Below are 25,620 nucleotides of genomic sequence, written 5' to 3'. Positions count from 1 at the left end.
TCCAGCAAACAATAACAAATAACAGGCTCTAACAGCGATCATTAAAAGAAAACTACCTCGGCCATGAATATTAACGATAAACCACTCTTGTACAAGAATATTCATGAACACCCTCAACTTGTCGGCTTGGATTAACGCCCTCCAGATTTTCGCAGCAAACGGGCATTGACGAAACACACGGGACATGTCCTCCTCTCCTTGTTGGCAAAGCTCACATCTTTGATCCTTAATATTTATATATTCTTTCAATTTGATCATAATTTTAATTTAATTTAATAAATTTAATTCTCCAATCATGTGACAACACGTATCATTATCACATTTCAGTGACTATCTGTCCTAATGAATAAAAGAGGTGAACATCTCCCATCCACCATAAACCTCCACCCACTTGTACATCAATAGTTTGGTACGATGAGGATGAAGACACTTTACTAAGTAAAAGAATCAACTAGAATGCTGAACCCCCAGCGTACAACTCCATAAATTCAGAACAATGATCCTCAACAAGAACAAGAAGTCAAGAAATTCCCTCAATATTCATAAGGTTTCCAAGCCTGATCTAGATTCTAACATAGGGTTCAACCTCAATGAATCCCCCAACAAATGTTCTCTTAAGGATCCAACCTTGTCCACTTATTTATAGGTCAAAGTTAGACAACTTTAAGAGTAAGAACATATTAGAGTTTTTTAAATCATCCAACAACATCAACCACTATTTGAGCATCAATGACAAGAGGCCATGAAAAAAGCCTTTAACGAGCTCTTGTCACTCAATAAACAAGGTGTCAGGCATCGTGGGGACGATGAAGAAAGGGTTTCCAATGATGACGAACATCACCACCAGCAGAGAGCAAACCACATTTTGTAAATTGAACCCTAAAGGTCTCGTGAGGGCATTCGACCATTCACCAAAATCACCAAAATGATATATGACAGTAGCATTTCAGAATGATAAATAGACAAGTTGAATAAATTGAAGGCCACCCATGATTTCTCTTGCAAGAAAAGAGCCCTTTGGCACATCACATACTAGCTGAGGCATATCTGCCAAACTTTAAAACTGCTAAAAGATATATTTGATGGTACAAAAGACCCAATGAACCATTTGTCTTAGTACAATAGTTACACAGATCCTGAGAGCCTCCGATGAACACAAGTGCAAGGTCGTTCTAAGAACCCTCTAAAAGGGAGATAAGAACTTATACCACTCTTTTAACAAATTCTAATGATGATTTCAAAGAACGATCCCAACAGTTTACGGGTCATTTCGCCAAACAAGCACAAGTTGTTATGTTACATCATTATGGCCTTAAATATATAAACTAGATGTATGAAGTTTCTACAAGATATATGAAAGTCGAAGAAATTAGGCCAATCACCAGTTCAATCTACAACACATCCTCTAACATTACAATCGAAACCTCTACCAACAACTGAAACATTTTAAGCCTTGACCTACGTTCCACTAGGTTCTCTAAGTGAATAATTGATCCTCTTCTTCCAGTAAAAGAGACAATTTCTAATGTAGTGAAACCCACCAATTCCAAGTGAATGTGGTCGAAAAATGATATCCAAAGAAAGAGGCTCTCTATAAGGATATACTTCAATATATAATTTTTCCAATTAACCTATGAATTTAAAAGGATTTATAACCCTAAGAGACGGATGAAAGATTTTATGTCAGGAGAAGGGCAAACTTGAACTTATAAAATTTCAGGAACGAAAATAAATTTTCAATAGAAAATACATATAAAAAGTTCTAAAATATAAGGTACCTCGTCCATCCCTACCTACTAATAATCATAAAAAAATGGGAAACACAATACCACTATACTCACTGACATCTTACTGGTAGAGTAACCCATTGTCATCATTGGATGACCACTGATATATAAAACCAATCTACTTTCAGCTTGACATTAAGGTTCCTAACCCCTACCGAGGAAGGATGCCTGAAGGTAAAGTAGGAGACAACCAGAGAATCCTTTACTAAATCATTACAACTCACCCAACAAGTTTATCAAATTTTAAAGGGTCATTGGTTGAAGATCCAACAACTATGCAAGTAGAAAGAGGGATAAACATCATTGATAGATTCGCTATGAGCATGGATAACCTCAATATATGATTTCAACCCAAAAAAGCCTGAGTTTGTCGAATAAATGGAAAAGTTCCCATAGTTGTAAGGCGAGAGAGAAAACTTTACCCATATGTCATCTAATCTCCTGAAGCTAGAGAAGAGGGCTCTAATGAAAATACTAAGGTCCAACATCAATATATTATTATGGATGGTGATGAACATGCTTGGAATTAACTGGAAAGTAATTATGAATGTGCTTCAACCAAACAAGCTAAGCAGAGAAAAGTAGCATGATATAGTCAATATCTTCAACAATTCCACATTTTGGAAGTGTTACATGTAGCTCCATACCATTATGAATCAAGTGACATTTTCCCGAAAGAAAACTCCATGCAAACTCTTTAACTTGGGGTGATAGATTAGCCTAAAGCTTTCCCCAAAGATCATCTATGATAAAGAGACAATCAATGGCGGACTGTAAAGATAGAGTCACCTTATAATCAGATCTAACAATTAATAGTGATGCTGACGTGTCACCATAAGATAATGTCACGCCATCATTACTACATTAGCAATTTTGTTAATCTTTTAACAGCAAAGACCAAAATGAAACCAAAACAAAATAAAAGTAATAGTTAAAATACTAAACATCTAATTTATCCTTTTTATTTGTTAAGACAAATCCAAATAGGGACCATGATCAACAGGTTTAGACCAACTAAATTAAGACAATAGAATAATGGATAAATTACACATATAATATCTAAATTATCAATTTTGATTCGTTTTAGTACCTAAACTTTAAATTTTCTAAAATGATGCATAATATTTAATTTTTATTTCATTTTAGTACATCATCATTAAAAACTTAACAACACTTTATTTTTATGGATAAATTACATCATTCATCACTAAACTATCTTCTCACTCCTATTTTGGTGCTAAAGTTTAAAAAATTTCAATTTAACTACTCAACTTTCAAATTGCTCCTATTTTAATCATTCTAATTTACTTTTTTAATAATTTTTGTGACATAACATTTTTATTATTATTTAATTAATATATAATTAAAATAAAAAAATTAAATTTGAAAGCTAGAGTATTTAAATTAGGAGTAATTTGAAAATTAAGTAATTAAGTTAAAAAAATTCAAACTTTAGTGACCAAAATAAGATTGAGAAGATAGTTGAGTGATGAATGATGCAATTTACCCATAAAAAGGTGTCACAAAATCACCCGCTTTTAACAATAAGATACTAAAATGACACAAAAATTTAATGTTAGATATGATTTTGAAAAAATTAAAAATTTAAGTATTAAAAAAAACTAAAATTGATAGTTTAAGTACTAAAAGAGTAATTTATCCTAAAAAATACACCCAACTTAACTAATTTGAAATGTCTCACAATCCGAATCGATTAGATCAAACGTTGCCGATTAAGAAGCCAAGTCTCTCTCTTTCTTTGCAAATTTCTGACCCCGAAAAGGAAGACATGGCGGCGGAAGCATCTTTACAAAATCCCCTGGAACTCGGGACTAAAATCGTCGCCGTTGGCCGCAACTATGTCGAGCACGCCAAAGAACTAGGAAACGCTGTCCCCAAGGTATCTAGTTCCCATTTATTACCGTATACAATGAGCAAATTTGATCTTTTCCAGTGTTGGATTGAAAGAAAATTGAAGTTATGATTTTTTTCACCAGGAGCCGGTATTGTTTTTAAAGCCGACATCGTCGTATTTGGAAAACGGAGGGACAATTGAGGTTCCACACCCATTGAATTCTTTACATCATGAAGTTGAGCTTGCTGTTGTGATCGGACAAAAGGCTCGGGATGTGCATATAAGCACTGCCATGGATTATGCTGGGGGTAATATCGTATCATTCCTATCTAAAATATGACATGTCTGGTTCTAGTTTAGACCATTGAAGTTTATGAGATGGTTCTTTTCAATTTTTTCCTGGTACAACCATGGACTGGTATTCATGAACCCTGTTTAGTGCTTATTTCTGGGGTTGAAAGTAAAGCTTTTGAGCTGAAAGATCAAGATGAAAGTGGGTTTAAGATTTAAAAGATCTCGCTTTTCCTGCGAAAAATATGATTATGGAAGAAAGTAATATTGGATTTTGTTATGACTTGAATGTGAAGCATTTGATGCTGCCTGTCAATCACTTTGATTTTTAAATGACCATTTTTTTGTGTGCTTCAGGCTATGCTTTAGCACTGGATATGACTGCAAGGGAAATCCAATCTGTTGCAAAGGTACAAAGGTTATTCATATCAGCTCTCTTTTAAAGCGTGATTCCTTCGCGTGAGAATTCGGTTTGCCTTTGGATATTCTCCAGCTTCAGCTTGAGTTGCTATTTACTCTTTTCATTGATGAGTTAACAAATGAAGATGGTATATAACACATGTGATGAAGCATGTAGCTATAGGACCTAATCATTCAGCCTTGAGGAAAATCGAAAAGTTGAAATTCATTCTTTGATAAAGATCTTTTAAAATGATTTTTTCTCCTTGAGGAACACAACAATTCTCATTCAGATGATTGTACCATTATGGATCTTAACTAAATGTTCATTTTTACTTCCTGCGAACTAGTATTTTTATTTCTAATTGGTCAGATGCTTTTTCATTTTATAATGATTCCATTTATCTTATTATTTTAGTCAATGATAATCCTTATTGTTACATTTATCAGTCTGCAGGTCTTCCATGGACAGTTGCTAAAGGGCAGGACACCTTTACACCTATCAGTTCTGTTGTAAGAAATAAACCTGAAATAGTTTTCCTCTTTCCTTTGAAGCACATGTCCCAAATTAGTTTTGAAGATCTTCTATTTTTTAACACACGCTGCTTGTAAGAATCAATATTTTGTTCCTACTAGAAAAGTAAACAAGATTACTTTTTATCCAAATTTCATGTGATTATTGCTTTTAGCTGATGAATAAATCCAATCATGCATGTGCAGGAGCGGATAACATACCGTTTACTGACCTTTAGATCTAGGCATGTTCTTTTCGAATAGGGACCGAGAGGAATAGGTTTTCTTTCACTTATTCTATCAAGTTATTTACCATTTACATTCTGTTTACTTGAAATTTCTTCTGCAGTTTCCTAAATCTATGGTGCCTGATCCTGACAATTTGGAACTGTGGTTAAAGGTTAGTAATTAATACATTAGTTTTCTTTACTTCACCTTTTTTTTTCATGTACTTTTGCAATTCTTCAACTTAATATTCTTTATTCCAACTTGTAAAGGTTAGATGCATTTTTTTCATCACAGGTAGACGGAGAAATACGACAGAAGGGTTCCACCAAGGATATGATTTTTAAGATTCCTTACCTCATTAGCTACATAAGTTCCATTATGACACTTTTTGAAGGAGATATCATATTAACAGGTTCTAAAGCATTTCCTCTTTCTACCCCCCCCCCCCCCCCAAAAAAAATTTATCTTTGAACATATTTAGAAGCCATTGACAAAAATCACATCCCCTTTTTGAAGGGTATAGAGGACTTCCTACCTGATTTTGTTGCATATTTAGATGGTTAAATTGCGTTTTCTCGTCTCTCGGTTAACTTTAATTTCTCCATTACGTTTGTATAGTGTGGTATGGGGTGACTTGTTGGTTTGCTCTAGTTTCGTTGTAAATTCTAGCATATACACATGTTTTGCTCCTTTTTCATTTTAGTTTTTGGTTTGAAAGCTTATTTATTGTATAAATTTTCATTAACAAAAAGGGATCGCTTCGATCGAAGTCTTAATTAGCTGCCTTTTGATTTAATATTCACAGGCACCCCACAAGGTGTTGGCCCTGTAATGGTAGGACAAAAGATAACTGCTGGGATAACAGGCCTTGTGGATGTTCGCTTTGATGTTGGAAGACGCCAAAAGCCTGAAAGCGCTTGAGGTTAGTGCCTCTATGATGCTGCAAGAGTTTGTTGAAGCAATACCCTTTAAATTTTGGATTCGACTGCAGCAGGGTATGAATGGCTTATTCTACCATTGGAGTTAACCAAAGCACCTGAGCAGCTAAAAGGAAAACGTAAACATAACCATTTCCAAAGGACAACCCTGAGGATCATTCTACGGGTAGGCACTTGATAATAGTACTATGATTCTTGTGTTTATGAACCTGTCTTTCAGTGAATTATACGGAAATCGACTCAAAACTAATGTTGTTAGCTTTTCGAACTTTCTAAATGTAATGGTTTGTGTCAGTCAAATAAAATTTTATGTGAGATTTCATAACAGTCGCTTGAAGTGCAGCTTCAAACCAGCAAGGTTCAACATAACTTGGAATATACAATAGTTTCACCTGTCCAGGGAATACTTCAAAGATATATTATTCGGACTTGTGTACGAGTGTCTATACTGACCCCTGGAAATGGGAAACGACACCCTTTTGCAAGTAAAAAGAGGGGAAGATCTCATATAGCAAACTAGAACTTCTTCAAGAAGTCGTGAATATGTTTATTGATCTCATCAGGTTTTTCTTCATGGAGAAAGTGTGCTACTCCTTCCATGACAACCACTTCCTCCAGAAATGGAACATATTTCTTGAAACCTCCTTTTTGCACGTAATCCTTGGTTCCCGGCGCATTGTAGGTCAGATCCAGGTCGCCTGCGATAAACTTAACCGGCACTTTTACTTGACTCCCTGTCCATGGTGCTGTAAGTTCCCAGTTTCTACAACAAAGATACATCAACATCATAAGCAAGTTCCGAACAGAATACAACAAAACTCTTGAAGGGAGAAACATATTTACAAGTTTATAGCTCGGTAATAGTTTAATCCTCCGGTGAAGCCTTTCTTCTCATATTGGTCGATATAATACTTGAACTATTCCTCTGATAACCATAAGGGCAAGCTTACTGGAGTGTCTGGGTGTCCAAAACATTTTCTCTTTGGTAAAAGAAGGGGACCTGGTGTACGGTATGTAAAGAATCCCTTTAGAATCCTCTCATATCCTCTCTCTTTGAACTCGGCCTCTATGACTCCAGGCTCCTGCAGAAGTACTCATATTCGATACGTTCTTCCGAAAGGAACTAGAAATAAAATAAATAAATAAAAAGATGAAATTTTTACAATGAATAGAGAGTTACAGACACTTGTGAAGATCATTAATTAATTAATCCAAAACTATGATTTTAATCTAATCTGATTAAAATAACACTTCAAACAGTAAACCCAACATAAAAAAGTTTAGGGAAAGTACAACCAAAACCAAAGAAAGAATAAAAAGTGATTAGTCGCACATAACTAATTAAAATTCAATGGAAAAGAGAAATCAAAGTGGGGGAAGGCAAAAAAAAAACCTGAAATCTGCAGATGTAATAATCTTCACCATAGACAGCTCTGAGAGTTTCAAGAGGCTTTCCATAAGGGTTCCTAGGATTGAACACGACACTCATGTTAACCAAAGCCTTAACCCTGTCTGGTCTGAACATGCACAACCACCAAGCGATGAGCGCACCCCAGTCATGTCCGACGACAAAAACCTGCTCCTCTTCGGCGGCGACAACGTCCAAGAGACCAATGAGATCCCCCACCACGTTCAGATAGGTGTATCTCGAGGCATCACCTGGTGCCTCCGTTTCCCCGTATCCACGCAGGTCAGGAGCCAAAGCTCTGTAGCCGAGCGAGGCGAAAGCATTGATTTGGTGGCGCCATGAATACCAAAGCTCTGGGAATCCATGGAGGAAAAGAATCGAAGGGCCTTTCCCTTTCTCGGCAACGTGCATGTTTATGCCATTGACTACGATTATCCTATGCTCTATCCCCTCCATTTGTGGGCTGCTTGAATAGGGTTTCGAAGCTAAATTGTGAAAATACTGAAACGTGAACAAGTGATAGTGGGGTTAAAAATCTAGATAATGAGCGGATATAAAACTAGCTAATGCCTTGATCGAATACATTTTAAAAAATGATTAATGCCAAGTGCCAAAACTATACCTTTTCTGTTAAATAAGTGTATACATTTTTTTTCTATCCAAGTGCATAACGTTACAAACGTTATCTTTTTAGGCACTCAGACGTCAACGTTGTTATCCTCGTTAAGTGACACATGTCATAATCTGATAAATTTAATTTTTTTAAAAATGTTAAAAATATTATTATATTTATAAAAAAGAGCCCTAACTTTTCTTATATTATAAAATAACCTTAAAATTCTCAAATCTTAACCTTAATTCATCGCCGGCGCCCTCTCCGTCCACGACCACCGCTGTCGACATAGTCCTTTCTATCATCCTAGTTACATGTCGTCGTAGTTGCCGTCGATTAATCATCAGAATCGTGTGAGATTACGATTTTCATCCTACAGTTTGCGGAATTTAAAACATCGATTTTTCGTCGATCTGTCGACAACCGGTCATGATTTCATAGGGATTTTGGTAGTCGAGGGGAGGTTGTGTGAAATTCTTCTTCAATGGCAAAGGGCGGTGGTCGGCGTAAGTATAGGGGTTGAAATGAAGATTTTCAAAGTTTAGGGGTTATTTCAAAATTTATGTGTTTTCTTTTCAGAAAATGTATAATTTTAATTTTTTAAAATTTTATATAAATTTTTTAAAATTATCAGGTTATGACACGTGTCACTTAACGGGGAGAACTAACGCCGTTAACGGCCTGGACACCTAAAGGGTAATGTTTGTAACGTTAGGCACCCGGATGGGCAAAAAATGTTGGCACTTATTTGACAAAAAAGTATAGTTTGAGCACTTATTTGGACATTAAACCTTTTAAAATTATTAACGAAATTATTTTTATATTTAATATGACTCTTAAATTTAGGAGAATATATTCAATGTAATCCTTTGACTAACAATTATTATAATATTGATATGACATTTTACGTCAATTTACGGTAGTTGATGACGTGATTGATAGATTAAATTGATTTTTTATTAAGTTTTAGAGTTAAATTGATCTTTTAAGTTTAGGGATTTATTTAAATTTTTAAAAAATTTAAAAAAATTAAATATAAAATATAAAAATTTCAAAAAATTAAATATAAAAAAATAAGAAAAATAAAAATAAATTATTAAAAGGTAAAAATATATATAATTAGTTTATCTTGAATTCAACCCGACTTTTATTTATAAAAACTTGAACTCTTCCATCATGCTCAACTTTATTTTATATATTTAGTATTGATTATTTTAAACTCCAAATGTCTTTCTAATTCTATTTACTAAAGTTTTATAAAATTGAATTAAATAAATATTACAAAGTCTTATAAAAATAAAATTTAAAAGTTATAAAATTAAAATTGGTCTCTAAATAAATAAAACTCACATTAAATTTCGTCTCTAACAATAATGTTTTCAATTACTCTGGTTAACATACATACATATAATTTTATATTTTTATATTTAATTTTTTATATTTTTATATTTAAAATTTTAAACTTAAAATATTTTTCTAAAAAAGTAAATAAACCCTGATTTTTAAAAAAAAATTAGTCAAATCAAAAACAAATTTAGCACATCAATCACGTCATTAGTCTCGGTGGACCACCACATCAGCGTTGTAGATTGTTATATTAGCATCGTAAAGTATTATATCAGTATCCTAACGATCAACAACAGAAATCGTAGGTTAAAGGATCACATTAATTTTTTTTAATTTAAAAGCTATATTAAATATAAAAAGAATTCAAGAGCCACATTAATTTTTTTTTAAAGAAATACAAGGAATTTAGATATTTTTTCAATAAATAAAAAGTATGGGGAAAAATATTATGATATTTCATTGTAGTTGGCCAGTAATATTTAAGTTAGGTCAACTTATGAGTTTAATCCGAGGATTTAATCTTTACTTTTAATTTGAATTCATATTTCAAATTTGTGATTATTGTTAAATCATTTTCGATATTCAAATCTTCTAATAATATAGTTTTTAATGTCCGGATTTGATTCTTCCATTAAAAGTGCGATAAATCATACTATCGGAGACAACCAATAATTTTATTAAGAGACTAGGATGGATTTTATAAATATTTAGGGGTTAAATTACAAAATTTTCACTGGACTAATTTTATTGATGGATAAATGAGATTGTAACAGTTGCAAGTGATTTTTCTTTTCTAGTTTGAACAGAGAGTCACAGTCGATAACAATAACAAATTGAAGAAGATAATTCATTTTGTGTATACAAAGAGAGGAAAACATAGATATTTTTTTATATTTTGTGTGGTACTTTATATACCTCCTCTTAATGTTGATGTCAGACCTAGAATGATGATGATTATTTATAGATTGATATAATGAATAGATTTAGTCAGTGATAGAATTGACAGCAATCAGATCGAGGGACTGTAACCATCTAGAGGACATGAAACTTCAGAGGCCTCAATAGATGGAGGATTGAAAATGGAGGCACTTTTTTCCTGAGAAAATTTGAAGGACGTACAACAGTTATCTAACTTGGTCGAATGAATCATAAAGTTCCTAGAACTGAGACTCGTATGACATTTATGGAGTCTTTTGTTGGGAACCATCATGATGTTTGCTTTTTTAATTGGATGAAAGCTGATACACTTGTTACCCTATCATTGGTGTAGGTTGGAGGTATGTATTGTGACCGTTGGGAAGGGTTGCATCCTCTGATTATTTAAGGGGAAAGTTGGAGCAAAATCCTTAATTCTTTTTTTCCCTATTAATTTTCAATCTACAATAACTCTTTTCAGCGAAATTCTTGTGAAATTTTCTTCCTTATTTGTCCTTTAAAATTTCTTCTTAACACTATAACGCCTAAATTCAAGGTTAGTAGTTTGAGTTAACCTGAGACTTATAAATTGATCCCCATATACCTTTTAAAATAGTTTGGACCAAGTTGAGTTGGGTTTGGGCTTGAGATAGGCACAATTATTAAAGGATTGAGATCATTTTAATAGTAGGTTAGAAAAGGGAAGACTAGAGATGTAATTAACCTATTTTCAAAATAAAAGATGAAAACCCTTCCAAATTTATGATTTTCACGTGCACCCACCCCTAATCTCACCAAACACTCTTCATTTGTCTTCTCTTCCTTTCAAAGTAAAACAAAGATGGAATCTTTAAGGATTTCAAGCTTAGTTTGGTTTAGAAAAGGTAGGAATGGTAATCTCCATCCTTCAAGCTTCGTTTTAAGCTTCACATTTCAAGTTTTAGGCATAGGAACCAAAAATGGATTTTAGGGAGGTTTAAGAGAATCAAGTTATTCTAGCATTTTCCGATGGATAAGTATAAGGAGTGTTCTTAACTCTAATCCAAGCCCCTAGATAAGTTAGTAATTCATTTTCTTGCTTTGACCAGTGAAGGAAGTGGGGTAGAGCTCTAAAGCAAGAGGAAAGAAAAAATTAACCATTGGGTGATTGGTGGACGTTTCTAGCAACTAAGAAACCAAGGTAACACATTCACAACTTCTTCATATCATTTGTGAGTCATTGGATATGCATTTTAACTTAAAGTTGAGTTATGGAGCATTCATGGTAGATTTCATGTTTTGTTGTTATTAGCATGTTTAAAACCCTTTTTATGACCCTTGTAAATCACATAAAACATAAATAATGATTGGGGACGTCATAGAATAGTTTGGGAGAGTTTGAGTGTCAAATTCGTGCCCAAACAAGACATTTTCGAGTGTGAATATCTGTACTGGAAGAACAATACAAATACTATTCTTATGAGAGGCATAAAATCAAGAGGATTTTATGAAAGAGTATCGATACTCATTTTAGGAGTATCGATATCGAGACCCACGAGACTGATATCGAGACCATTTTTCAAGTGCTTGATTTTGATATCGGTACGTGAGAGGATTATCGATACTAAAGGGACAGTACTGATACTGAGAGGCTTAGTATCGGTACCAGAGTACATTTTGGGGCGTAAATTTCAAAAGGCTTTAAGAGGAAATGAGGTTTCCCAAGAACCCAATAATTACTCTCAAATAAGACTACAAGTGAGAACAAAATTAATGCTATAATACAATAGAAACAAGATCAATTAGGGTGACATAAAACTAGCCTTGGTTGATGTTTAGGAAACGATAAGTTACTGTGGCATTGGGCCAGTGAGCTCAGTGTTCGGAATTTGTTTCCATGAGCAGGTATTTAGAAGAAGCAGGCGAGGAGCCCTTTTTAAGCAGCAGTTCCCTGATCGAGTGTAGAGCAGAGTATGTCTTGAGATATCTTCTTTAGAGGGCATGTATTATTTATAGACCCCTTTTTTGTATATTCATGTCGTAACTTTATTTTGAAATGTTGGATTGAATATTTTGCTATAATTATTTTGGGAGCTCCCAAATGTAAACATATTTATACTTTATCTCGAATTTGTTTATTCGAAATGATTTTAAATGGACATTTTAACTAATCAATTAAGAGAATATTTGAGTTAGCCACTTCGGTGGTCTCGTATGACATTCTAATCGTCCGATTGTGTGTCAAATTGATTTAGGTTGTTTACAAACACGATGAAAAAAAAAGGATCATGAAGGGATAGAGAGTCTGGAGAAGTAAAGATGAATCAATCGTCTTTGATGATTGGAGGTCCCTTCGCGTGCATGACTAGCTGGAATGAGGCCAATAATCTATCGATGAGTCGTGGTTTGTTATTGGCAAACTATGAATTTGAGTTGGAAATCCCTTCGGAATTGTGATGTTTGATTAACTGCAACTAAGTCACAAGGGATAATCGGCAGTGATTCTATCTAACTTTGTTCATTTCGAATGTTGGGTTAAATCTCATGATACACACTTTTACGAATGATGTGTTCATTTCCTATGGGTAGCTACAGGCCAGCCTACCGAAGTTTCTAATAGATCCTTATTGGCTACCTTACTTTTCGATGATAGAAAAAGTGAAAGTTATCGATGGTCGTGCTATAAAATCCTCTTACCCTAAGTGGAGTGGTTTAGAGGACTTGTCCAGGTCTTCTAAGCTTTATGCGGAGACATACAAAAATGCTCGAGATAAGAGAGTCCATTGTAGATTGAAGCAACAAGAAGAAATTGAGTTTAGAGCCTTTATTGCATATCTTCCGCTTATTGAGGCCTTTCTATATCCTCCGAAATATTACAATCTCTCAATATGACAATTGTCAACCCCATCGCTAACTAAACCTACTATGTGACGACCAGATCTACGTATCATATCGATCTACAAATAGCCATAATCACTCTAGGTCTTCCACAAACACTAAGTGAAACTATATAAAGTGCAACACAATAAAATAAAATAAAAAGATCTTGAACTCTCTCTTTCTCCCAATCTCTCCTTACACACCATTCTTTTTCTTATTCTTTTATTTACTGGAGCCATCGATCGCAACTCAATCTAAATCAGAAGAGATGAATTGTCGACTACTAATCGTCATCACAATCACCATTTTACCATCAATAAATTTATAATTACATTTTTTTAAGACTAAGATATTTTCATTAGCTTCACCCTCGTATTAATGCCCCTCTTACTCTTCCCCTCCTACTATTACATTTAATATTAGATGGTATATGTTGCGTGAATTAAGTGCTTCACAAACGGTGCAAGTGTACACGTCACAAGTTATAGTATAAAAAAGATATCGTCTCAACAGTGATTGGAGTAGATTTGTATTCTAACTTCGTGCACTGTAAAAACAAATAAATTATTATTATGGGTTGCACAAATAGGAATCCTGGAAGAAGATTCTTGGGCTGCAAAAACCATGGTTTTAAGCCATGTGGTTTTATGTCTGATTATTCTTCTTGTTCATTAAGCTCCTTCTCAGGTAGAAGAGTCTTGTGTAGCAAAGTAAAAAACGCAACTTTCTTATGTATATTGGTTGCTACTGAGATGAAGACTGGTGTTGTCTACGGATTGTTGGTGGGCTGGAGGTTGCTTCCTTTTTGTTAGCAGCTTTTGCGTTGAAAGTTGATGTTATCTTGATGAAGCCCATATAGACACTATAGAAAAATCAATGGAACCAAATTATATAAGTAATCAGGTGATAGTTTATAAATTTTCAAAAATAAAATGGAAACTTCCTAGTTTTTTAAGACTTTTATTTCCACTAATTTCTTCCTTGTAGATATAATGGCCAATTTACCACGCATTTTTTACTGTCTTTTCTAGGATAAAGGGCATCTCGTTCTAAATTTTTCTTTTTTGTTAATCTTCTAGGCGGCCTTCTCAAACGAGGTAGCAATATAGAGGGATATTTATAACTTTTGTAATTTATTTCTAAAGATGATTCTGTAGGAATCTTGAGAGAATTTTTAATATACATGGAGTTTTAGAATTTATATATTAGACTATCAACATATATGATATTATGTATTTGTATTATTCGTGATCTATGTGTTTATAGTCAATTATGTGTTTTTCTCATCTGTAGATATAAACAAGATTGAACCACGTTAAATTTTGTCTCTTACGCATGTTTTATTCTATTTTAATATTACCTTGATTATTTTTCTGTTCTTAAAACAAAATCGTATAAGAGTTATGATCTGAAGTTTTGAAATAATTTATTACTATAGATTTTGTTAACAATTTTGGATAATGATGGCAATTTAATCCAGATACGATGGTTCTGACCAAATGGTCGAGATTATAGATCTCATTCTTCTTCAAGAAAGAGTCGGTCGAGACGAGTACAATTGCAGACATTGCTTAGAGTGGAAACAGTTTGGAAAGCGAAAGAGTCAGTGCTTGAATTCCATATTGAAATAGGGCTCACCTATTCTGCTGAATCACTAAGTGAGGCGATTAACACGAGTAAAGTTGTTGCCAAGTCAATGGAACGACCAAAGCTAGTCGCTTTGATTTCGCATTCACAGTGCTCGGCATTGGGATCACTATCTGTCACTATACCAGCACCAGCTTGAAGATACGCTACCCATTCTCGGCGGTGGCGGTCAGCATCTTTGTATGAGTACATTGTGTCATAACGGGTTCCTGTAGTTAAAACCATGGTCCTGAGAGCCAATGCAATATCCATATCACCGTCGAACGAAATGCCCCCAAAACCTCCACTGTAAGGCCCTCGTCTCGACACCTCTAACTTGTCAATTAGCTCCATGGCCTTCACCTATTTATGGTGGCGGGACCATAATCTCAGAATTAAGGCAAGCTCCTAAATATTCATTCTACATTTAAGAAAAAGGGATTTTCTTAAGACATGTAAATGATAAGCATTGAACCTTTGGTGCTCCGCTAACGTTTCCGCCCGGAAGTGCAGCACGGAGGGCGTCCCAACTAGTGAGATGATCTTGCAACTCACCAGTAACCTGCATCATTTAAGTTTCGAGAAGGTAAATGATGATGTGCATGTCCCTACTCCCTACAGAGTTATGATTCTTACTGTGGAGCTTATGTGCATCACATGCAAATATCGTTCGACGGTCATCAGCTTCTCCACCTTTACAGAACCATATTTGGAGACCTAAGCAGAAGAAACATGGAAGTTTTAAATGAAACTACAAAGTTCATTTCTTTGGAATGAAAAACTAGACTATAAACCTTTCCCATGTCGTTTCGTGCCAAATCAACAAGCATGATATGTTCTGCACGTTCCTTTTCATCACTCAGCAGTTTCTTTTCAGCTATGTCATCTTCCGCTAGTGTTTTTCCTCTCCTCGCTGTTCCGGCCAATGGCCTATTTACAATCTTATTCTATATATGGAAGTAACAAAATTTGAGATCTTAGAACAGCCAACTGAAGTGTTTCATGACATCAGCTTAGAGAAGGACAAAACATGAAGTTTAATAGTATACCTTTTTTATCCTGGTAAGAATTTCAGGACTTGAAGCAACTAGAATACCTCCTCTAGACTGAAAGGGCATATCAGATTATATAATTCAAGAAACATAACTGTTGATTCACAACTAAAGAATTAATGAACAAGAAACTAACTTGCAAGTAAGCCATATAAGGACTTGGATTAACAACTCTCAAAGCTCTATATATTTCGAACGGATCGGCAAACGTTCGCCGTTCGAAACGTTGACTTAATACAATCTGGAGAATATCCCCTGCTAGAATATGCCCTTTTGCCTTTAGTACAGCCTTCTTATACTCTTCCCTTTCCATATTTGACTTCATTAAAGAAGGTCCGAAATCATGTGTGTGCAAATCTATGGAGCCTGGAGATAGCTTTGGGCTAAGAATGAAATCCGAGTGTGTCATAATAAATTAGAACACATAAAATTTAACCGAAACTAGTACTACATAACAGTTTCATACAGATCATCACCCTGTAGTCTAGCCACCAACTTCGCGAGGTGTTTAACTCCTTCGTTATAAGCTTTTTCGACAGAGGGGTGTCGGTCTAGCCTCACCCAGTGAATTACATATGCTTTCTGCAGATAAAAGGAACAGTCGATATTACTCCACCAGGATGTATACGTTTACTGCAGAGTTGATTTATAAACTAAAATCCTGAACTGTTTATTGTTGATGGAGTAAAGATATACGTTTTCCACATGATCGAATACCACGACGTCATTGTAGAGCCCTACATGTATGTCTGGGAGGTTTCTGTCATCATGTGGTGCCTTTGAAAAGGGGAGTTTTTTCTTCTCCACATAGCGAACCGTATCGTAGGAGAACTAACTTATAGTTCATTTGTGCATGGATATGCAGGTACTCTATACTAACCAACCAGTCAATTTTGAAGAACTCAAATCCCAAGATTTTCTAAATTCAACCTTTGATCATTGATAATGCCAAAATCTTCTGGAAAACATATGGCATACACATCAAATAGTATGCTATGGCCATATAATCTCCATGAAAATCATAAAAAACCATGCATATGCTCTTCTGCAATGTATGATCATTTTTGTCATTATTGCTAAATATTAACTTCAGGTATATGTCGTTATTACTGAAGACAGCTATCGGATTGAGCAAAATCGTAATTGATAATTTGATAAAATAAAAATAAAGATAAAAGGGACACAAAATTTACGTGGAAAACCCCTAAATAATATAGGGTAAAAACCACAGGCAACGGTAGAAGAATTTCACTATAAGAAAATAGGAATTACAACTTCGCTCGATATACGAAGGAGAAAACAATGATAATTCTCTCTTGATAAAAAGGAGAAAGCGACTCTCAAGAAACTCTCTAGATTCTCTAGTATTGGAAGAAAGCTAGAATTCTTTGGGAAGATTTTGAAGCTAAATGTGTTAGGGTATTTATAGTTGAAGCTTAAGGACTAATCTTGAAAATACTCTAAAGTACAAAGACTAAATGTGAGATTGTACCTTTACCATTTTTTCAACAATTAACACTTATATTGACAATTCCACCATTCGGTGGAATTATATAATTTTTTCCCCAACTTTCGGTGCAAGTTGACACCGATTTTCAACAATCTCCTACTTGAAGATTTGATTGAAACAATCATATCTTCACACCATTCTTTTTACCTTGTACCTTCATGTTGCTTTCGTCTCTGACAGGCCACAAGAGGATCGACGCCAGGTAAACTTATCAGCGTTGATCGCCTTCGTTATGAAATATGTTATGTTGTCTTTGGTATGGATCTTCTGCATATCTACCGTCCCTTCTTCCACCTTTTCACGAATGAAATGGTATTGAACTCGTATGTTCTTTGTCCTTAAATGAAATTTTGGATTCCTTGCTAGATGCAAAGTGCTTGGACTGTCACAAAATCGAGAGACATACTCTTGATTGTGCTCAGGCTCCTCCAATAGCATCTTCAACCAAATTGCTTCTTTACTGGCTTGTGTAGCTGCTACATATTCTGCCTCTGTTGTGGACGTAGCCACAACTGATTACAATTTTGAAACCCAGTTTACAGCTCCACCAGCAACTTTGAACACGTAGATTTGCTTTTATCCAAATCCCCTGCATAGTCAGAATCTACATACCCATTGATTAATAAGTTTGATCCTCCGTAACATAATGCAACATTTGAGGTCCCTTTGATGTATCTCATGATCCTCTTTACTGTATTCCAATGCTCTTTGCCTGGATTCACCATGTACCGACTAACCACTCCCACTGCTTGTGTAATGTCTGGTCTTGTGCATATCATAGCGAACATTAAACTTCCCACTACTGATGCATACGGTACTCGAGACATCTCCATCATCTCTTCTTCACTGTGACTTATACTAGAGGATAATTTGAAGTTAATAGGAAGAGGGGTAGAAATTGACTTACAATATTGCATGTTGAATCGTGACAAGATCTTCTTTAAGTAATTCTTTTGTGAAAGCCAAATCTTCCTATTACTTCTGTCTCGATGAATTTGCATCCCTAGAATCTTGTTTGCTGATCCCAAGTCCTTCATTTCAAATTCCCTAGGAAGTTGTGCCTTCAATTCTTCAATATGATCTTTGTTGGGTCCTGCAACCAATATGTCATCCACATACAACAACAATATAACAAAATCGTTATCACCAGACCTCTTGAAATAATCACAAAGGTCTGCATTAAGTCTGTTGTATCCACGACACACAATGAAGGAATCAAATCTCTTATACCAACACCTCGGCGCCTGCTTTAGATCGTACAGAGATTTGGTCAACCTGTAAACCAAGTTCTTCTTTTCTTTTTCTTAAAAGCCTTCAGGCTGGAGCATGTAAATTTCTTTTTCAAGATTTCCATGAAGAAAAGTTGTTTTAACATCTAGCTACTCTAGATGTAAGTTCAATGTAGCACACATTGTCAAAACTACTCGAACTCTTATTAGTCGAACTACAGGAGAAAAGATTTCATTGAAATCAATACCTTTTTTTAGCATATGCTTTGACCACCAGTCTTGCACAATACCTCTCAACTTGATCGTCACCATTTCGCTTGATTTTGAAGATTCATTTGTTACCAATTGGCTTCATTCTTTGTGGTAGTGGCACAAGGTCCCATGTATTATTTTTATGAAGGGCTTTAATTTCTTCTTGCATCGCCATCATCCACAGTGAAGCATCTGAGCTATTTATTGCCTTCTGATATGTTGATGGCTTACCGTCCTATGTTAAAAGGCAGTATGCAATATTTCATTCTATAACATAATCTGAGTGTCAATTGGAAAGTCTTCTCACACGATCTGATTGACGAGTTATTGGAGCTTCAGAATTCTCTAGTTTTTGTTCATCATGTGCTGGCTCTGCTACAGAAGAATCTCCTTGTTCAGACTCCTTTTTCACATGTATCTGAGTAGTCTCTGACTTTTTAGTGTTATCATCGTCTTCTTTTCTTTGTAGTTTATCTTATACAAAGATAACATCCCTGCTAATAATCAATTTACGGGCGGTGGGATCCCACAAGTGATACCCCTTTACACCATTAGCATACCCCAAGAATTTGTATTTCCTGTATTTTGGATCCAGCTTTGAAATTTCTTGGGAGTTGTACATCACCTACACAATACTTCCAAATACATGGAGGTTTGAATAATCAACTGGTTTACCAGTCCACATCTCCATTGGTGTCTTTAGCTCTATTGTAGTTGATGGAGCTCAATTCACCAAATAACAAGCGATATTGACTGTTTCTGCCCAGAACAATTTTACTATACCTGCATCCCTCAACATTGCTCTTGTTCTTTCTAACAAGGTTCTGTTCATCCACTCTACCACTCCATTTTGTTGAGGAGTGTTCGCCACTGTGAACTGTCTTTTGATGTATTATTTCCTGCAAAAGTCATCAAATTCTTCACTTGTGTATTCTCCTCCATTATCTGTTCTGAAACACTTGATCTTATTTCCAGAATCAAGTTCCACCCGCGCTTTGAAGTTTTTTAAAGTGAAAAACACATCTGACTTCTTCTTAATAGGGTACATCCAACATCTCCTGGAGTATTCATCAATAAATGAGACAAAGTATTTTGCTCCGCCTAGGGATGTAACTGGTGCTTGCCATACGTCAGAGTGAACCAATTCTAGAACACTTTTTCCTCTAGAATTTGACGTGTTGAATTTCAATCGGTGTTGCTTACTTGTTACTCAATGCTCACACAAAGTAAGTGATACCTTTGTTAAGCCTGGAAGTAGCTTTTGCTCCACAAGGACTTTCATTCCTTTTTCTGACATGTGTCCAAGTTTCTGATGCCATAACATTGCAGAATATGAACTACATGAGGCAACAGAGGCTTCTGCTTCTAGCAAAGTCTCTCCCTTCAGCATGTACAAGTTTGCTGCTAGTTTTTCACCTTTTATCACCACAAACACTCTACAAAACACCTTCATGATTCCTTTCCGTGTTTCAATCTTACTTGCATTATTATCCAACAATCCGTAGGATAATAAATTTTTCTTCAAGCCTTTCACGTGTCGTACATCTCGAACAATTTTGATTGTTCCATCATACATCTTCAATTTGATGGTTCCTACGCCAACGATCTCTAAGGCATGATCATTGCAACTATACACAGATCCTCCTGAGACAGGTTCATAATGATGGAACCATTCTCTTCTTGAGGTCATGTGATATGTTACTCCCGAATCAATGAGCTATATATCTGTAAATCTTTTTCTGTCTTCCACGGTGGTTGACGCTTCATAATATAGAGCATCTCCATCATATGAAGTGTTTGAGGTATTTCCTTGTGGATTGGAGTTTTTATTTAGACTCCAACAATCCTTCTTCAAGTGACCATTCTTTCCACAGTTTAACACTTTAAATTCTTCTTACTCCTCGACTTCGATCTACCATGTTTGTGACTGCTGCTTTGGTCACGTTCTGTTGATCTCTATCTGATCGTTGTCAACGCTTCTGCTTGTTGTAGATTTACTTGTCTGTCTTCCTTGTTCTTGTGCCGATTTTCTTCTCGTAGAACAGCAGCTGCAACGTCATCGAAGACTAGACTGGTGACATTATTGTTTGTCAAGTTGATGATGAGTTGATCATACGAATCCGGTAGACTTTGAAGTAGAAGTTCAACACGTTATTGTTCTCTTATTTTACAGCTTAAGGATGTAAGTTGAGAAAATAAAGTGTTCAATGTATTTAAGTGCTCCGTCACTGAAGTAGATTCTGACATACGTAGAGTGTACAATTTTCTCTTAAGGAAAATTTTATTGTGCAGCGACGTGACCTCGTACAGTTTGGTGAGATGATCCCATATCTCATTTGTTGTCTTCTTCTCCTCGATGCTTGATAATACTTCATCTGCTAATGCTAGATGAAAGTTTGCCATAGCATTCTCGTCCATTTTGATCCATTTGTTGTCATCTGTGAAATCTACCGGCCTTTCATTGATAGCTGCTAGACAACCATCTTTCCTCATGATGGCCTTCATCTTCAATTTCCACAATGGCTTATATTACGGATAGCTCCCACTATTTCACTATCGTGAATAGTTCTCTAGAACCTTTAAAGAATGGGTAATATCTTCTTACTTTCTTATGTTAGAGGATCCACCTTTTGGTGGCAACTACAAAGATAATAAGTAGATATTACATACTCTAATCTGGCTCGACACTACAGCAAAACTGATATGTAGCGGCGTTTTTAGCGGCGTTTGGAGAAGAAACGCCACAAAAGTTAAACATATAACAGCGTTTCCAATCGTAGCGCCATAAATTGATACTTTAGCGGCGTTTTTAGTACAAACGCTGCAATAGAGTTGACATATAGCGGCGTTTTTACAAAAAATGCCGCAATAGGGTGGTAAATTAGCGGCGTTTATACCACAAACGCCACAATAGAGTATAAATTTTGCGGCGATTGAGCCAAAACGCCGCAATAGAGTGGTAAATTCATGGCGTTTATACCACAAACGCCGTAATATATTACACATATAGTGTCGTTTATTCCTCAAACGCCGCAATAGTGATAATCAATAGTGGTGTTTTTAGACAAACGCCATAATAGTGTTAATCAATAATGGCGTTTTTAGAAAAACGCCGCAATAGTGATAATCAATAGTGGCGTTTTTTAACAAACGCCAGAATAGTGTAATCAATAGTGGTGTTTTTTTGTATAAACGCCGCAAAATATTAAATATATAGTCCTCATTTTCTCTTACCCGAACCTTAAAATCATTTAAACTCTTCTTCCCTCAATGATTCTTCTCTGGTACAACAACAACTCTCAAACGATTTCAAGTGACGTCGTCATTTGTATGTCCCGGCGACCAAATTGGGCCTCTCACCGACGTACTATAACACAATTGCACGGTTTGATCCATATAGAGTTTACAAGGACGAAAAACTTAACGATGCGTCGTCAAACAAAGAAAACAACTTTCCTACATCCTTTCCCCATGAATGACCAAAACTAAATTCTACTGAACAATATAGCGAAGACTGTTTATACATAGCTTTAATGTTTCTAAATTGTAATGTATTATGTTGTTAAGCATTTTTATGCATACCTTATGTCTTAATTCAAATGTATGGTTGTTGTTACTTATATAAAGCTACATATATCAGTGAATTTAGTAGATGTAGAGCAGAAATGATTAGTTGTAAAATGAACTAATATTATGTAAATTAAATGTTATTAGCAACGTTTTTGATAGATTTACTTTTGCGGTATTTGTATCCAAAAATGCCGATAAAGAATAATATTTTAGTGGCGTTTTTGGATACAAACGCCGCAATAGAGTTGTTATTAGGTGGCTTTTTTAATCACCTCAATAGAATAGTTCCTTAGTGGCGTTTTCGTAAAAAAATGCAGCAATAAAATAGTTCCTTTGCGGCGTTTGTATTAAAAACGCCGCAATATTCTGATATATAGTGGCATTTGTATAAAAACGCCAGTATTGACATGTACAAACGCGGCGTTTATGTTAAAAGCGCAGCCATTACATGATACAGTAGCGGCGTTTGTATAAACAAACGCCGCAATAGTTAAACAATTTAATACCCATCATTCCAAATCCCTAATTTTCGTACCCATTTACTGAATATCGTTCATAACATTCTCTACCAGCGCAAACTTCTCCACCAGTGCAACCACCACCAGCGCAACCTCACGTTGTCGTTGACCTTGCGTCCTTGACAACCCTTCTCCAATTTGCATCCTACCAAAAGTTTCTCCACCAACGCAGCCTCAGAATCGAAACGGTTAGTCAACCTTGAACCATCGATCGACCGAATTAAGGGTTGATTGATTTTTATTTGTTTCAAATTTTATGACAATTGAGTTTTGTAGTTGGAGATTGAATACCTGCATTTGTTCAAAAAAAAATTATTCTTGCCCTCGTTCAAAACATATTAGGTTTCTTGTAAATTCAAAAACTTTACAAATGTAAGAAAACAACTGAAAATTACAGAATAATTCTAATATTTCAAGTTCAAAACTTCACAAAAACATGAAGTTACAGAGAATAAAACAGAGATATTAGTAACATCAGCAGTAAAAGTAGTTAATGTTCAGCAAAAGTTGCTACAATTAAACATTGTTACTGTTAGCATGAAAAAACCACAGGAGTATACACAATTTTGAAAGGAAATGTACAGATAAAAATTTGATGACATCACTGGAATCATTAAATAAATAAAATGGCGTTTCTTTAAAACAAAGAGAGAAGATCAAACTTTTGCCTCACTTTAGCATGTTGAACCAGTTTCATTATATGTTGTGAATTGTGTACAAAGAATTCAGCCGTGTGTGGAGGGGTCTAAATCCCCAATCTGAAACTTGGATAAAAGCTTGGTAAGTGACATGTACCTTAGGAGTATGGAGTAATGTGGTAGATAAGTATAGGACTTAAGTGTTATATTGTATAAATTGTAGTTTGCACAATGTTATATGTTTTAGTGTCAAGTATTCTATTTAAAATTTAGAGTTTATGATTTTAGGGTTTAAGGTTTAAATTTTAGGTTTTAGAATTTAAAGTTTTATATTGTAGTGTTTAGCATTAAAATAGACATATTATAAATTATTTGTTACACAATATGTATATCAAATACTTTCTCTAAATTAAGACTCGATATGTCACTCAAATACAAAAAAAAATCAAATTTATTTAGTAAGAGTCTTTAGAATTTATTTAGCAATCTCAGTTAGAAATTGAGAAATCTTGTTAACTAGAAATCTTTGTACGGAAGAAGGAAAAGAGGGGTGGGGGTGAGAATCTGGAGCCTAGACAGTGAGAGCCTATATCGTGTTTGTATATGATCTAATTACTTTTCAATCTCAATACTTTTAAAAGCTCTTATTGAATTGTTGAGTGGAATGTAATGTTTGTGTTAATTCAAATCAGTATAAAAGTCTAGTCTCCATAATGGTCCGTTCATATGTTCTGTTTTTGTTAACATTTATGTAATTATCTGTTTCTTTTTACCTTTTTAACTTGCGGTTGGGTTGATAAAAGCGTGTGTCTTGATTAGTTATTCATTGGTTTGGTATGCTTCAGTTTGTATTTATACACTTTTGAAGCAACGAAAATAAGGTAGAAGTATTTCTACTTTGTGTAATGTGGTACTATATAAAAGCCATTAACTTTTCTAACCTGCTTATAAAAAATATTTCTTCCTAATTTATATAGGAGATCTTCTTGTCCAGCTTAAGTGCTTTGTAGCCTGAACTTTGCATTACTGCAGCATATGGGAATATTTTACCCACCAAGTTTTTCAACATTCCACCATTAGGTTAGTCCATGATATTTTTGTTAATGGATTTGGAGTTTAATGTTTCTGCTTGTTTTCCATGTCTATGTTTGTGCTTGTCTAATGTTTATTCTCCAGTCAACAAACACTGCAACTATTTTTTCTTTGAATGTATAGTAGTAATGTTATCTTTATTGATTCAACTTTCCATAAATGCTAGACTTCTAGTTTCTTTCATAAAAGATTGTTTCTAGTTTTGTTGACTTGAACTTGTGAAGCATCTACCACTTAGCAGGGAGGTTTTTCATTGTAGTTGGTGTCTTAACTATGCCAACTATATGTATTGTCAGATATTTGCATTATTAAAAATCTTTTGGTATTAAGAACAATGATATTGTTAAGGATAAAGGATGTGCTATCTTACTTGAGAAGTTACAACGCATCCTTCTGTCTTCTCAGGAACAGTCAACAAACACCCAAGTCTACTGCCTTTGTACCGTCGTGCTGCCCCTGTTCAAAGATCACTTCAGGTTCCTCGCTATAAATTTCATTGTAATTATGAGTGCATATAATATTTGTCATGGAAGTTTATCAATATTTCTCTTGTGGAAGTTTATATTTTCTTGATTACATTTGATACCTTGGTAGTACTTAAGACACTTATACAAACCTATGTTCAATGTTAGTTTATGATTTGATCATCAATAGAAGTACGTTAAAGTTTAATTTTTCCTAGAAATGTTGTTTGGGAATTTGCTTTGATTTTAGTAGAGGAGACATTGGGAGATAAAGACAAAACGACTGTAGCATCCATTGAATTCCTCGCAATACCTCTCATCATTTGCAAATTACTTGCTAACTCTTAGGCATTTTCCTTATTATTATGTCAAACAAGACAATAATGAATCAATCAAGTGATCAATCTAAATTAGTAGGATACTTTATTTTACATATTGTTTCTTGCATGAATATAGGGCTTTGATGGAGGAGATGCTTGAGTGTATGTGTGGGGAGAGATTTGGGGGTTCATTATG

The 25,620-nt window shown here is 34.9% G+C and overlaps 3 protein-coding genes across 5 annotated transcripts; 1 reads left to right on the top strand and 2 right to left on the bottom strand.

Annotated features, from left to right (window-relative positions):
• The first annotated feature begins 3,515 nt into the window (after positions 1-3,515).
• Positions 3,516-6,365, top strand: LOC120155891 (probable acylpyruvase FAHD1, mitochondrial). 3 transcript variants are annotated; one of them, XM_039167419.1, is made up of 8 exons: positions 3,516-3,687; positions 3,785-3,950; positions 4,291-4,343; positions 4,783-4,845; positions 5,195-5,245; positions 5,368-5,485; positions 5,879-5,995; positions 6,068-6,365. In XM_039167419.1, exons 1-7 carry the CDS (start codon positions 3,577-3,579, stop codon positions 5,992-5,994), a joined length of 678 nt encoding a protein of 225 aa, XP_039023350.1. In that variant the 5' UTR covers positions 3,516-3,576; the 3' UTR covers position 5,995; positions 6,068-6,365. The 3 variants fall into 3 exon arrangements, with proteins under 3 accessions (XP_039023350.1, XP_039023306.1, XP_039023394.1); XM_039167375.1 differs by having other exon boundaries at positions 6,065-6,365; XM_039167463.1 differs by lacking the exons at positions 4,783-4,845; positions 6,068-6,365 and having other exon boundaries at positions 5,879-6,024.
• A 128-nt stretch (positions 6,366-6,493) lies between these two features.
• On the bottom strand, positions 6,494-7,943 carry LOC120156113 (epoxide hydrolase A-like). The gene is made up of 3 exons (XM_039167558.1): positions 7,405-7,943; positions 6,855-7,093; positions 6,494-6,774 (listed from the first exon to the last, which is right to left on the bottom strand). The coding sequence occupies exons 1-2, from the start codon at positions 7,873-7,875 to the stop codon at positions 6,929-6,931; spliced, it is 636 nt and encodes a 211-aa protein (XP_039023489.1). The 5' UTR covers positions 7,876-7,943; the 3' UTR covers positions 6,494-6,774; positions 6,855-6,928.
• Positions 7,944-14,791: 6,848 nt separating this feature from the next.
• LOC120147370 (anthranilate synthase alpha subunit 1, chloroplastic-like) lies at positions 14,792-23,054 on the bottom strand. Its single transcript, XM_039160782.1, has 9 exons — positions 22,962-23,054; positions 16,528-16,662; positions 16,298-16,413; positions 15,968-16,214; positions 15,829-15,885; positions 15,574-15,726; positions 15,416-15,496; positions 15,255-15,341; positions 14,792-15,142 (listed from the first exon to the last, which is right to left on the bottom strand). Exons 1-9 carry the CDS (start codon positions 23,052-23,054, stop codon positions 14,792-14,794), a joined length of 1,320 nt encoding a protein of 439 aa, XP_039016713.1.
• Positions 23,055-25,620: the final 2,566 nt, after the last annotated feature.

The sequence above is a fragment of the Hibiscus syriacus genome, unplaced genomic scaffold, assembly GCF_006381635.1.
Source record: "Hibiscus syriacus cultivar Baekdansim isolate YM2019G1 unplaced genomic scaffold, ASM638163v2 tig00000218_pilon, whole genome shotgun sequence".
NCBI lineage: Eukaryota > Viridiplantae > Streptophyta > Magnoliopsida > Malvales > Malvaceae > Hibiscus > Hibiscus syriacus.
Note: the sequence above shows the minus strand (reverse complement) of the source record. Positions and strands in the feature narration are given on the sequence as shown.

Coding starts and splice junctions, on each gene's coding strand:
- LOC120155891 (XM_039167419.1), top strand. CDS start 3,577: ATGGCGGCGGAAGCATCTTTACAAAATCCCCTGGAACTCGGGACTAAA. Junction 4,344..4,782: donor AAATCCAATCTGTTGCAAAG/GTACAAAGGTTA, acceptor TACATTTATCAG/TCTGCAGGTCTTCCATGGAC. Junction 5,486..5,878: donor AGGAGATATCATATTAACAG/GTTCTAAAGCAT, acceptor TAATATTCACAG/GCACCCCACAAGGTGTTGGC.
- LOC120156113 (XM_039167558.1), bottom strand. CDS start 7,875: ATGGAGGGGATAGAGCATAGGATAATCGTAGTCAATGGCATAAACATG. Junction 7,094..7,404: donor ATTACATCTGCAGATTTCAG/GTTTTTTTTTTG, acceptor GTACTTCTGCAG/GAGCCTGGAGTCATAGAGGC.
- LOC120147370 (XM_039160782.1), bottom strand. CDS start 23,054: ATGCAAATTGGAGAAGGGTTGTCAAGGACGCAAGGTCAACGACAACGT. Junction 15,727..15,828: donor TTCTTACCAGGATAAAAAAG/GTATACTATTAA, acceptor TTCCATATATAG/AATAAGATTGTAAATAGGCC. Junction 15,342..15,415: donor TGATGCACATAAGCTCCACA/GTAAGAATCATA, acceptor TAAATGATGCAG/GTTACTGGTGAGTTGCAAGA.